Here is a 13,300-nt window from a genome sequence, read left to right as displayed (position 1 = left end):
GCGTTCGCTTAGAATTTTGGTAAAAGCCGCAAGAAAATAGCAGAGAAATTCGCCGTTTCATAAAATCTAACAACTATTTCGCGGTTTTTGTGCTTTGAAGGCCCGGATCTATGCTGCGCGCTGCAAATTTGCCAAGTTCGTCGTATGAACGCCCGCAGGAATGTTGCGAGGATGCAGAGAGAATTTGCCAAACTTTTCGCGTGTTACTGCGAGCAAATACCGCCACAGTTCGAACGGCACGTGGCACTTCTTCATTATAAAATAAATAGTAAAGCAAACTCGCATCGGAAAATGTTTGGATAGGAGTTTTTACGTACCTCCGCTGACGGTAACTGAAAAGAAAACCGCCAAAGAAAACATTACCGAAAATCTAACCGCCATTTCGATCGGGACTGAATTTTCGACGCAATGCGCGAATTTTTATACGTACAAAAGGTTATCATTCGATCGTCGGCTGGGTCGCATAATAAATATACAAGTAGATGTCGTTCTGATCTAGAAGGCCTGGAGGCGTATGGCTGTTGAAGGTTGATCAAAGTATTTTTGATATTTTGACAGTTCAATATGTTAGAATATTTATGGTATTGCGTCATATCCGTCATATCTTTTGCCGAATGTAAAATGTATCTTCAATAAAAGACAGAGAGGGCAAGTCGGGGTGAGGAGATATAATTAGGGTCCTATTGTGCGATGTTTTTTTGGGTTTACGATAAGTTTAGTTAAGACGTAGTTGTCGAACCGAGAGAATTAAATTCGATTCTGCTTCATTACGTTGTTTTATTTGATTATCCTTACAAATAAGTCCAAAGTTTGATTTGAATTGACTAATTCTGCATTGTTGTAATGTAATGGAAACATGTGACTAAAAATATAAGGAGCAACAGATTAGTTGATCCAGCAATGTGATCATCGTCCTGCAATTCTTGCTGCTTGCCTGCTGCTACATTTAAATACGTTTAATGTATTGCATTGCATTAAATGCATTGTAATTTTACCGATGTTTTTGCTTTTCTTATTGGTTGCGTATTTGAATTCTCTTCTAGAGGACAACTCCTATTGGTGTGTTTAATATTTCAGGTTGGCTTTGTAATTGGCTGCAATGACCAATAAGTGACTGACATCTGACAATTCGTTTGACGTTTGTAACTAATTGTTTTTGCCTTTGAATATCTTTCCTATCTGTACACTGTAATGTTTTTAATATGTGCTAGTTTGATTGGGTTGTCACATTGCTGTCAATTGTGCTATTAGACGTACACTGGCAATGTGTTAACCCGTCGAAAGTCATGTTTACACTCATAACAAACAAACAAAGTCCTCCCACTGCTTGTAGAGGTTGAAAGAAGCACTTTGTGTAAGTTCTATATATATATTTTTAATTGTTAGCCCTGATGGAATGTCTTAATTTTAAAATAAATAAATTTAATTCAACTCTTTTTTCCCTTGCAAGACCTGTTAAAATTTTGAGTTACAAACTGTTAACAACACATCTTACACTTATATGAAACTCATTTTAAGTTGAGCTTCACTGAAATTCACTGACTGTTTTTTTTTTCAGTAAAGTGTCATTTCTGGTAACACAATTTTCGAAATTTCATTGAAAAATATATTCCACGTTAGGACCAGGATTATAATGCAAAGTTGATAATGAAAACACTGAGGAATTCTTGACCATGAGGTATACTTCCACCAAAAATATAGTGCTTTTACAATCTACCCCGTGATTAGCTTCGCCTACTGTTTATTAGTAAAAAACCGCAGCCCCTTATAGAACACCGAGCAGACCCTTACCCGTGACCATTCCCGGACCGTCCTAGGAATTTATCTACCTACACCAATAAGCGGGATATAAGTATGTTTTCAACGTGTACATAAAAAAATTAGAAGAAAGTGACAATTTATTACGTTCAATTTCATTACAATTTCTACATAGTGTCACTATTAATATACAAAATATTAGATATAATAATAAAGTATCAGTCACTTACTGTCGTTACATAGTTCGAGGTTCAACTTCGCCACTAATCGTTCTCGATAAATATTTTCTTCTTTTATTACTCGTTTTTCAGTTTGTTCAGCATCCCAAGACCAAAGGGTTCGTTTTTTTTAATTGCTGAAGTAGTTCGTCATCTATATTATCATTAGGTTCGACTACCATCTCCATGTCTTCAAATTTTGCGTTGTTTTCCATGTCTTCTTCTAAAAGGATAACTTCTGCTTCGTTCCACGGTTTCCGTATTTTAAAATGTTAAAAACAGGAACCTTCAAAAAATGTTTAATTGTAAGATTCTAATAAATATTTGTCTGCATTCTGATGACGTACTTCTGTCTACCCCGAATATAATCTATAGTTTATAGTCTGTTGTTGTTTACAAATGGCAGAACTATGTAAAATACACAAAAATACAAGAAGAAGAATGTTATTAATCGACAGGCACACAAGACAAAAATGATTATTTTCAAACTTACCTGTCAGATAAATAGAGCACAGGTACTTACCCTTACCTTTTGAACTATCCAGTGAAAACAGCATCGCAACATTTTGCGATTTAGATTAAACTCTTAAGTTCGATACGTGTCATCTGATGTTAAAATAAAAATCAAACTTAAAACGGTCCATTTACGTTTCAAATAAACATCTCAAGTGTCTACAAGTATTCGTTGCGGCCCATCGCGGGCGAGACCTAATTAACCCATATTATCCCAAGCATAAAAAAAAATAAAAAAATACTTTTTTGCTATAAAATTATTTTGTTCCACTTAACGTTCCACGTTACACGTGTCAAAAAAAAACTCGAAACATACAAAAAAAATACATAAATATACAAAAGAAAGTTCAAATTCGACAGAAGACAACTAAAAGTAAATTATTTTCCAAATAGAACCTGATTTGATACAAAAAAACGCATAATATTTTATGGTGCGTGAGCGCACCACCGGTAACTACCGGTTTCATTTTTGGTTATATTTTACAAAGCATGAAGTATGTAAATGCACGTTACACTTATTACAAACATAAATTGTGTGGATGTGACAGATTCTACATCTCCTTCGGCTTTATTAGCAAGAACAATCATGAGGTGACTTTGATTATCATAACGCACTTCATCTGTGGCAGGTGCAAGGTTTCTTTTAGTAATTGTTTTATCGCTTTTTAAGGGTCCATTTGAATTAAGCGAGTTGCATTCAGATACAAAAAAGAACGTCCCTATTAATCAATGTAAGTTACATTTCTAACAGAATTTAACCATTTCTTACGGTAACGTAAATAAATACAATACGCGATGAGAAATAAAATCACTCAAGACGAATCTTATTGCGCAGCTAGACGCTAATGTGCATTTGGATATCCACCCGTTAGTTTTATCGCGCTTAGTACATACAAACCGGGTTCGATTTATGTATTCGCGATTTTTTTTTGCTTGTTTGTTTTCTCGTTAACTCTGGCGCGGCATAAACCAGCACTTATTTTTTTAAAACTGTCAAAAGCGGACAGAAAGAGTTGTCGACAATGTTTGCTACTGGATTCAATGTTTTTTTTTTAAAAAAAAAAACGCTCTCCGTATATAGGTTAAGTCTTTCAGGATTTAATTATATGATTTGTAGCATTAGTTTGTATTGTACGACCAAAAATATAGTGCATTTATTGTTTTGACGTTTCAAGTATTTAACCATGGTCCTGACGTTCGCAGGACCGTGGTAAAATCCATCTCAACAGATGTTTATTCTTCATTAACCCATTTTGTCCCAGTGGTGCGTTAATGCTATGTTCTATGATTTTTTTTGTCACATCCATAAAATATTTTTGCACATTCATTTAGAAATTTTATTATCATCACTACTAAAGCACATAAAACCGTAGAAATCGCTAATAATATGGGTTAAAATGAAACCTGGCTACGGAGGAGGAAACCTAGTGTTTCGCGAGTGTTTCGAGCCGCCCCCAAAGTCAAATTGAAGCAAACTTTCTAATTATGGCGCCTTATAATCACATCAAAAGACGAATTACCGGAGCGAATGGCGCCTGAAACGAGACTCAATTAGACTAAATCGCGTAAAATACAACGTCAGCATTCTGTCAGTGCGATTGTATCAAAACCGGCTTGCATTCAATGCAGGAGAAGTGTATGGTGCTCTAGCTCGCTCTCGACGCTTTGAGTTAGTTTGGTTTAGTTTTCTATTGACCATGTTTCGCAAAGGGTAATTATGGAACATCAAAACTGCACAATTATTTAACTAAACCAAGCATGGAACTACGAAAAGATCTGTGTTATTTTTTACTTTACCTTTAAATTGAACGATGGAGTAGAAACATTGAACTAGTGGGTGGGTAGTCTTTAACTCTTTTTTTTAAAGATATGTCATCTAAGGATATTCAAAACGAAGACTGTTCCTGATTTTATGGCGGGATTTTTTTTATTATTATTATTTTTATTACCTACTTAAACTACTTAAAATTATTCACATAATATATCAGTATCACTATCGCTATCATCACCTGTTATAATTATTATTTGTTCTATATTATTTGCAATATGGATATACGAATGTTCTGCTTTTTCTATATGTTTAACCGAATTTGCCCAACTTTGTGGAGGGACGTTAAAAACTTCGGTTTCTACAAGTTTGAGGACATTTAAATTAACACGGGGAAAAACACTGTTACGACGGATGGCAGATTTCAGTTGGTGCCAAACATGTTCAATGGGATTAAATATTCAGTGGTAAGGTGGAAGCCTTAAAACTGTTTTTTGCATAATTATCACCGACGTATTCCTTTTGTAGGTTCAAGCTTTGTAGAACCTCAATTAATCGCTTTTTGGTATGATCTTCGTGAAAATAAATGTCGTTATTATACATGTAGTTTTGGATTGTTGTTTTTGTGTCACATGAGGAAGGGGTTTTAGTCAACTGTCTACTGTGGTAACTTGCATTGTCCATTACAATGACGCTATTATGAGGAATGTTTGGAACTAAGTAAACCAACTTTCAAATAAATCAGCGGTGGTATTTTCATGGTAATCCAGAGAAGAATCTTTAATATTTTTCGCAGACAGAAAAAGTCCATTTGGAATCCAACCATCTTTTGAGCCAGCATGCAAAATAGTTATTCTTTTACCTCTTTTTGGTGGCGCGTTTGTTTTAGACTTGTCAGTTGAGTGGGGGTATCGTAAGGGTCGGAACCAGGTTTCATCCAAGCAAATAATTGGCCTTTGCTGTTCTCTGTTCTCCGAATTCTAAAAGATTTAATTAAAACTTGCCTTTTGTCAATTTTTTTAAATCCAAAACCCATGTGTTGAATACACTTCCATAAGGTATTTCTGCCACATTTAACACCGGTTTCATCTTTTTCAAGCCTCCTAATTAAAATATCTAATGTAGGCACGCTTTGATCCTCGTATAACTGGTAAATTTTACGCCGTATTACATCTTGACCAATTTCATCTACACTCGAGAAAATGTCAGCATCGCTTCTTTTTTTCCTAGCTGAAATGGGATTATTCACAAGTTTCCATACAGTTGATGTTTGCTTGCTTGCTGACGCCACGTTCAATGAGAGTCAAATAAACATTGTTTATAACTATAATACACTAGACTCGCACATATTTTGCATAATTCGCACACGCACACAGGTAGGTATAAAATTGTTTTCTATTACCTGAATTTAAATTCCGAAACTTTAGGTAATAATCGTATGACCACCCTTGGATAATCCCATTCAAAAGCAATTCGTCACTTTCTTGTATCTATGAACAGATCGAAAGATATAAATAAAAAATAATTTTTACGTAGGTATAATGGAAGCAGTTTTATCCGTTACTATGCCAACCGCTAGGCCTACTTAGTTATTTTACCCTTTTCTCTTTTTTTACTACAACTGATTATTAGCGATTTTTATGGACAAATTAGAACAAAACCAAATTTATCTCCAGTAGAAAATATAAGCATCCCACGTCACGTTTGTCGTCTCTGGTACTATTACTATCCTAAGGTTGAAAAACGTGTTTAATAAACACATTTTTATTTATATCTCCATTACTTTCTGTGTTATTTTAAGCTCTTTCGTCTTAGCTAAAAATATTTATACCATTATATTTCAAAATTTTCGAGAAAATCAAATATCTGTTTTTGACACGAAGAAGAAGAATTAATATCGCGATTTGACATGCCAGTGAAGCTCCTATAAGTACTCTTTCAAACTGAACCAAGTTCGTCGAAATCGGATTAGCCAAAAAAAATTTTTTTGTAAAATAAAATTTGATCCTCACCCCACCCTCAATTTGACGAGAGAAAAAAAAATAGTTCAAATGAAAAAGTTTCCTTATCTAGAGTAGATTACGTTAAAACTAAATTAGATATAGGTTAATTTGGAATATTTTTAGCGGCTTCTGCGTCGTATATTAATGGGCGACCAGGTATTCAAAATTAACACACAGCACAGCTCCATAACTTAAATGAGAACGCAAAAGTCTTAGCCTTAGTCGTCTATTTTGGTTAGTTGTCCGGTCTTCTCAAGGTTCAGTTTTAAGGCGTTCTTTTAGAACAAATTGTTAGTTCAATATTCAAGAGTGGCCCTATTCACGCTTAATTCTCGAAATTTTTTCAAAAATTTTATACAGTTGGCAACATTGCAGTATAATACGCATTAAAATGTAAGAATCGAAGACCAAGGTCATTGATATGTATAACAAATATTAATGGCCCCAAAACTGAGCCTTGAGGCACACCAAATCGTATACTTTAGACTCAGTGCTTTAATTTAATATACTTTGAGCCTGTTTTCTAAGAGCATTCAAAAAAATAGATCAGTCGGTTTTTTTAAAGAAATTAAAAGATCGCTTTTAGAGAAAAAATAAAAAACAATTTTACGACAAGTTATGATACTATCTTATAAACGTTTGAACGACTATTTTACTTCGTAACTTTTTAACTTTTGTGTAAAATTCACCACTTTCTTTACTTGTTTTCCATTTACTTATTTGCCATTTGTTAATTAGTCGTATAAATGCTTTTGTATCCTTACAAACATTTTTTTGCAATTATTATATATAGGTTTTACTATGACAGTGTTCATTATAATTGCATCATAATTCGCGAAGAAAATATTAAGAAAATTAATTTTATAAATGTTTCACATAACACTTAAAAAACAAATTTATACAGGTTCATAAACGAAAAACTCAGTACAGGATAGCGGCAGTATAAATCTAATATAAAACAATTTTTTTATCATTTTATCTTCCCAATACCCTCGGGATTCTAGGACTTAAGAAGTATTAAATAGTTACAACTACAAAAGTTTACCAATTTACACAAACAACAAATTTGTGTTTTGGTCCATTCTTTTTAATCTTTAATTTAATTTTTACGTAATTATTTTTCATAATTTTTTTAGAGCAGAGTATATGAGTAGTAATATCCATAACTTAACTAATCTTGTCGATGCAGTTTGAAAATTTGGTCCTTCGGTGTGTTCAATTTAAAAAAAAAACTCAATAGTTACTTGTTTTGAAAAACATATTAGTTAAAAATCATTCTATTTCCTAGTCGCACTATATAACCTCTGTCGGTTTTATTTGCGATTTTTTTTTTGAAAAAAAACATTTTATAAGAACTACCAACGTGGTAAAATAATTTTGTAACATGCAAGCCATATTTTGTGTTAGTTTTATTTGATTACGGCCATTTTTATTACAATCCATGTAGCAATTATGTATATATTACACTACATACAATACAATACATATTACAATACATTGTAAGAAAAAATCCTTAAGTTAAATATCAACCATCAGGTTTGTATTATATTTACCTCGTAACCAAATGTAATATGGCTCAAGCGTTTTATTTGTTAGAAAAGACGCAATACGCTTGTCTTTTTATTATCTTAAAACTATTAAAAACTCAGTGGATTGCTTATATAGTGTTAGTCAAAACAAAAAAAAAAGCTACATCCGAGATAATAAAACAATTTTTATAAAACTGTGTCAGTCTAGCTATAAGAGTCATAATAAAATCGTGATAAGACAAAATTACTGCACAAAAGCGTGCCTTTTTGGTTTTGTAAACGTCGATTGCTAGCTCCTTACTTTTAGTCTAGCTTATTAGCTTTTCTAAAACACATTATTATTGAAATCCGTTGGAATTTTATGTAGGAATTCATCGGGATTTCTTTGGAATTACCCGTGATTATTTATTAATGATTTATTTTTAGTTTTAGTTGTTCTCTTCTTTCAGGCGCATGCAAGACTTCGGAATTATGACGAGCTACACTGTAGACCAACACGAAGACGCGAGGTAGACGATGGACGGTCTGAAGCAACAGGCGGCATGATATCGCTATTCTTGAGCTTATCCTTGACGCTTATCTCCGTGCTAGGGCTAGCGGTGAACGGTTACATCTTCGTGGTTGTGTTGATAACCAAGCAGGTGAGTCTTTATAATGTATGATCGACCATATTCTGATAGGGAACATAAATATAAATATTCTGAAATCAGATAGTTACTTGCAAGCTTATGTAAATACACTAAGTGAACGGGGTTTTAAATAGGCTATTAACAATGTAACGAGACGATAATCTGATGTTGAATCATGTACTTCGACCAGAAATATAGTGCTTTTACGACCGACCCCGTGATTAACTTCGCCTACTGTTTATTAATACCTACACTAACAAGCGGGATATAAGTAGAATAACTGAATACTATTTGATGTTTTATGTTATAGTATAAAGTTTCAGGAAATATAGCAACGTTTGGCAACGCCGCAAAAATCATTTTAAAAACCGCCATTTAGTGCGTTTACCGTGTTATAAAAAATCAGAATAACTGTATTCTATTTAAAGTTTTATGTTATGGTATAAGATTTCAGGATAAATAGCAACGTTTGGCAACACCGCAAAAATAGTGTTCTATTCACACGTAGGCTCCCGTATTTTAATATTTTTCCTTGACGATTGGTGAAGGGGGCGCAGGGGCGGGGGGGGATTCCCGGGGGAAATTGAATTTCCCGCGTCAGAACGTAAGAAAAAATGGCCTCGCGCGGAACCGAAGAGCTTTCAATTTCCCGCTCGAAATTGCAGCCGAGGTATAGGCGGCCCTATCAATTAATCAATTATTGAAACTTTTAATGTACGCGTACGCCATTGGCGCCGCGCCAGAGACGGATATTGAACTCGATAGCGTCGCAGGGCAAATAAGTATTTTGATTATCAACAAATAAATAGTCCCGATCCCGAAATAAACCAGCGGGGCACTCAAGACGGTTTAACAAAAATCGGGAACAATATTTCCTGCTACCGCAAACCTCTTTGATCTTAGGTTTTGTCGGTGCGCGCTCTCAAAGATTTTGTGATTTAGTATTTTTCGTATTTAAGGACTAAACTAATACAAAAACGTTTTTCGTCAAGCGTCAATTTACCGCTTCAGTTTCGTTTTCCACGGATGCGAGCCACTTCAGACATTTCCGGGATTTTACCTCACGGGTTCGGGTGCGATCGGATGTTTTCGGAGATGCTAACAAATGATCGAGTGATCGAGTGACAGAATGTTTAGGTTTGAACCGGTAGTTACATTTCTGCTTTTGATGCCAGGACTGTAAAAATATTTCAGATACGTTTTGGTACATAGTTAAAAAATAATGCTACAAAGTGAAAATTGGTGATCGAAACAAACCCAATCATGTTGGCTATCAATACTTTATTTACCGCTGTCAAAAGTATGAACAAAACTTATTTCCCAGTATTTCACCTACGGATGTGATAGATTTAGTGGATTTCACCATCGCTCGGAAACAGGTTAACCCATTGGTGAAACACATCTGAGGAAGGTTTGATTATGGGAAACACACTTAGTCCTCTCTTAGCCGAGATTTTTATGGATAATTTGGAAAATATCACACTAGAACATCCTTTAAGTAAAAGTTTTCTATGGTGTTATAGATACGTGGATGGTGCCCTTGCTTGCTCTGTTGGAACGGACATACAATTGAATTCTTTTTTACGTTATATTAACACATTACATTATCGCATAAAATTCACTATCGAGATTGAACAATTACATCGTATTTACAATTATTTAAATTTTACAGAAAAAATCTTCTATGGAGTAAGGTTCTAACTCTATCAATAAATTTTTCATTGTATATTTAAAGATTTTTAGAGTTGCAATTGTTTTTACCTGATTTGGTAATTTATTATACAATCTCAGGCACATATAATAAGGACTCCTTTCAGTTAAGGTTAAACGGTGAATAGGGTAATTTACATTTAGGGTTCTGGTATTATATCTATGAAAAATCTGTGGTTCGAAGTCCTTTCGATTTTTAAAGAAGAATATCAATGCTTCATAAATATATAAAGCATATACAGTAAAAATCCCTTCAGTCTTGAACACCCCTCTACAGCTCTCTCTAAATTGCATTTTTTTGACAGTCCGAAGAGTTCTCTTTTGAACCACGAAAATTTTCTGTAGTTGACCACTACCCCCCCAAAAGATAATTCCGTACCTCATGCGCGACTGAAAGTTTGCAAAGTACATAATTTTTAAAGTTTCCTTATTCATATAATTTGCAACAACTCGAATTCCATAACAAATTGAATTTAATTTATTTGGCAGATAACCAATATGTTCGGACCAATCAAGAAATTCGTCAATTTGTAAACCTAAGAATTTAGTGTTATTTACAATAGTAATATTTTCTTTACCTATCCGTATTCTTAATGGTACTTCAACTCTACATAATTTACTTCTAAACATAATTAACTTCGTTTTCTCTTTGTTTAATATCAATTTATTTCCTAGAAACCAGTCATATGCCCTTGTAAAAATATCGTTGCCTTTATCACTAACGTCAGTGAGATTATTTCCACCTACAAGCAGGTTGGTATCATCCGCATAGCATATTATGCTCTCTTCTTCTGACTGTGTTACTAAATACAAGTCATTCACAAAAATAATAAATAAAATTGGACCAAGAATACTACCTTGTGCTATGCCCAGACTATTTTCCTTAATATCCGAAAAATAACTAGTGCCATTTTGGGTTATTCTTACTTGTTGCTTCCTTCCTATTAAGTATGATTCAAACAATTTTAGAACATTACCTCTTACACCGTATAAATCCAATTTTTTGAGCAATAAGTCCCTGTCTATACAGTCGTATGCTCTAGAAAGATCTAAGCACGTACCTAAGGCTATTCTTTCGCCCTCCAAGTGTTTTAAAATTGTTTTTATAAACTGAAATATAGCGGTTTCTGGTGATTTATTAGCTTCATAACCATGCTGATGATTGTTGAACATTTTATATTTATTAAAAAAGTCTAGGAGTCTTTTGCAAATAGCCATCTCAAATATTTTAGAAAACCCGGGCTAAAGGCTAATTGGTCTATAATTGGTAATTATTTCCGGATCTCCCTTTTTATAGATCGGTTTTATTAATGCTGTTTTAAGTTGGTCTGGGAAAACGCCATTTTCAAATGATTCATTAATCAAAAGACACAACACTTTACTTGCATACGGGACAGAAATTTTTAAGCTATTATCTTCATTCGGGTTTAAAGGCCGTCGTCGATTGGAATTACTTCCTAACGTTTCGCTAGCACGAGTGGCGAGCTTCTTCAGAGGTCCTTCCATCTCCGATGTTGGACGTAGACTGACGATTTCTCCTGCGCAGGTTGTATTTATGCCGATTGGTGGAGGGCGGGGCTTGTTCCGCTTCGGTTGGTCTCGGGATATCGATCCGTACTGCTCGGGCGTTCCTAAGGATCGGGTTCCAGATTTGGTTGAGTCTAAGGGTCTCCTCCTTTCTGGCCACACAGTTTACAGAAAACCAACCCATACGGACAGATACCTGCATGCTCTATCCAACCATCACCCAAGTCAAAAGTATGGGGTTATCAGAACCCTGACAGAACGAGCCCGAAGGATTTGCGAACCGGAGAACCTCCAGATGGAACTTGAACACCTAAAAACTGCGTTCGAGGCAAATGGCTACAGTAAGAGGGAGATCGAGAGATCAATGAACTCAAGATCATCAAGATCACGGGATACCGAACAACGACCCTCCACCTCCCACGCATATCTGCCGTATATTCCGAGTGTCACCGACAGGATTGGCAGAGTATTGAAAAGACACGACATCAAAACAATCTTTAAGCCTACAAAGAAGATCCAGCAGACCATCAGGTCAGCGAAGGACAAGAGGGGCTCACTTTCAGCTGCGGGAGTCTACCGCATTCCGTGTTCATGCGGAAAGGTCTACATCGGAACTACCAAGAGACCAATGGGAACGGGACTTAAGGAGCATAAAGCAAGCTGCAGGCTAGGACATACAGAGAAGTCTGCAGTGGCTGAACACGCACTGGGCAGCGGGGAACACAGGATACACTTTGAGAGCTGTAGGTTACTAGCATCGGTCAACGGCTATCACAACAGACTAGTCAGGGAAGCCATTGAGATTCAAAAACACCCACACAATTTCAACCGAAAGGAGGAGACCCTTAGACTCAACCAAATCTGGAACCCGATCCTTAGGAACGCCCGAGCAGTACCGATCGATATCCCGAGACCAACCGAAGCGGAACAAGCCCCGCCCTCCACCAATCGGCATAAATACAACCTGCGCAGGAGAAATCGTCAGTCTACGTCCAACATCGGAGATGGAAGGACCTCTGAAGAAGCTCGCCACTCGTGCTAGCGAAACGTTAGGAAGTAATTCCAATCGACGACGGCCTTTAAACCCGAATGAAGATAATAGCTTATCAACGGGCCGCGAAAGCCTTAACCAATTTAACAGAAATTTTTATTATACTGGTTGGAATCTCGTCTATTCCACTACTATGTTTATTTTTAATTTGTTGTAAATGACAGATTTCATCTGGTGTTACCGGTGTTAAAAACATGGACTGTGAATTTACGGGTATTTTATTGGAAAATGGCCTTTTTTCTAGGTTTTCCAATAATTCAGGTACAACGTTCAACAGATATTCATTAAAATCATTTGATTAGGATCCTCACTCATACCAATGTCAGCCCCTAAACTGTTTCCACCCAAAATCTCATTGCATATTGACCGCATGCATTTGGTTTTATTATCAGAAAGCTTTAGCTTAATGTCATATGCCTGAGATCGTTCAGTTTTCAAAAGATTATCACATTTTCGCTTAACAAATCTGTATTCCTGTTTATATCGAGCACTTTGTCTAGCCAAAACTAACAAGATATCTAGTTTTTGTTTACATTCTCTAATCTCATCATTATCTTTATATGATTTTACACCACTAGCGTTTCTTATTGTTTT

At 35.4% G+C, this 13,300-nt stretch overlaps 2 protein-coding genes across 8 annotated transcripts in view; one reads left to right on the top strand and one right to left on the bottom strand.

Moving 5' to 3' along the window:
* The window catches only part of LOC132699021 (uncharacterized), a 66,017-nt gene that overhangs the window by 26,150 nt on the left and 26,567 nt on the right, over positions 1 to 13,300 (bottom strand). The window contains exon 1 of one of the 5 annotated variants that reach the window (XM_060665462.1): positions 318 to 446. The exons of the other annotated variants lie outside the window; for them this stretch is intronic. Coding sequence (XP_060521445.1) covers positions 318 to 381 — 64 coding nt within the window. The 5' untranslated portion in view covers positions 382 to 446. Of the gene's footprint in view, positions 1 to 317; positions 447 to 13,300 lie in introns of those variants that run through there. 5 annotated transcript variants of the gene reach the window in all.
* The window catches only part of LOC132699019 (G-protein coupled receptor 161-like), an 85,546-nt gene that overhangs the window by 58,599 nt on the left and 13,647 nt on the right, over positions 1 to 13,300 (top strand). For all 3 annotated transcript variants that reach the window (XM_060665455.1, XM_060665456.1, XM_060665457.1), the window contains exon 2: positions 8,239 to 8,430. In XM_060665455.1, the coding sequence (XP_060521438.1) occupies positions 8,332 to 8,430 (99 nt within the window). In that variant the 5' untranslated portion in view covers positions 8,239 to 8,331. The remainder of the gene's footprint in view (positions 1 to 8,238; positions 8,431 to 13,300) is intronic.

Source organism: Cylas formicarius, unplaced genomic scaffold, assembly GCF_029955315.1.
Source record: "Cylas formicarius isolate icCylForm1 unplaced genomic scaffold, icCylForm1.1 PGA_scaffold_3__17_contigs__length_32017465, whole genome shotgun sequence".
NCBI classification, from domain to species: domain Eukaryota; kingdom Metazoa; phylum Arthropoda; class Insecta; order Coleoptera; family Brentidae; genus Cylas; species Cylas formicarius.
This window is presented reverse-complemented; position numbering and strand designations above follow the sequence as displayed.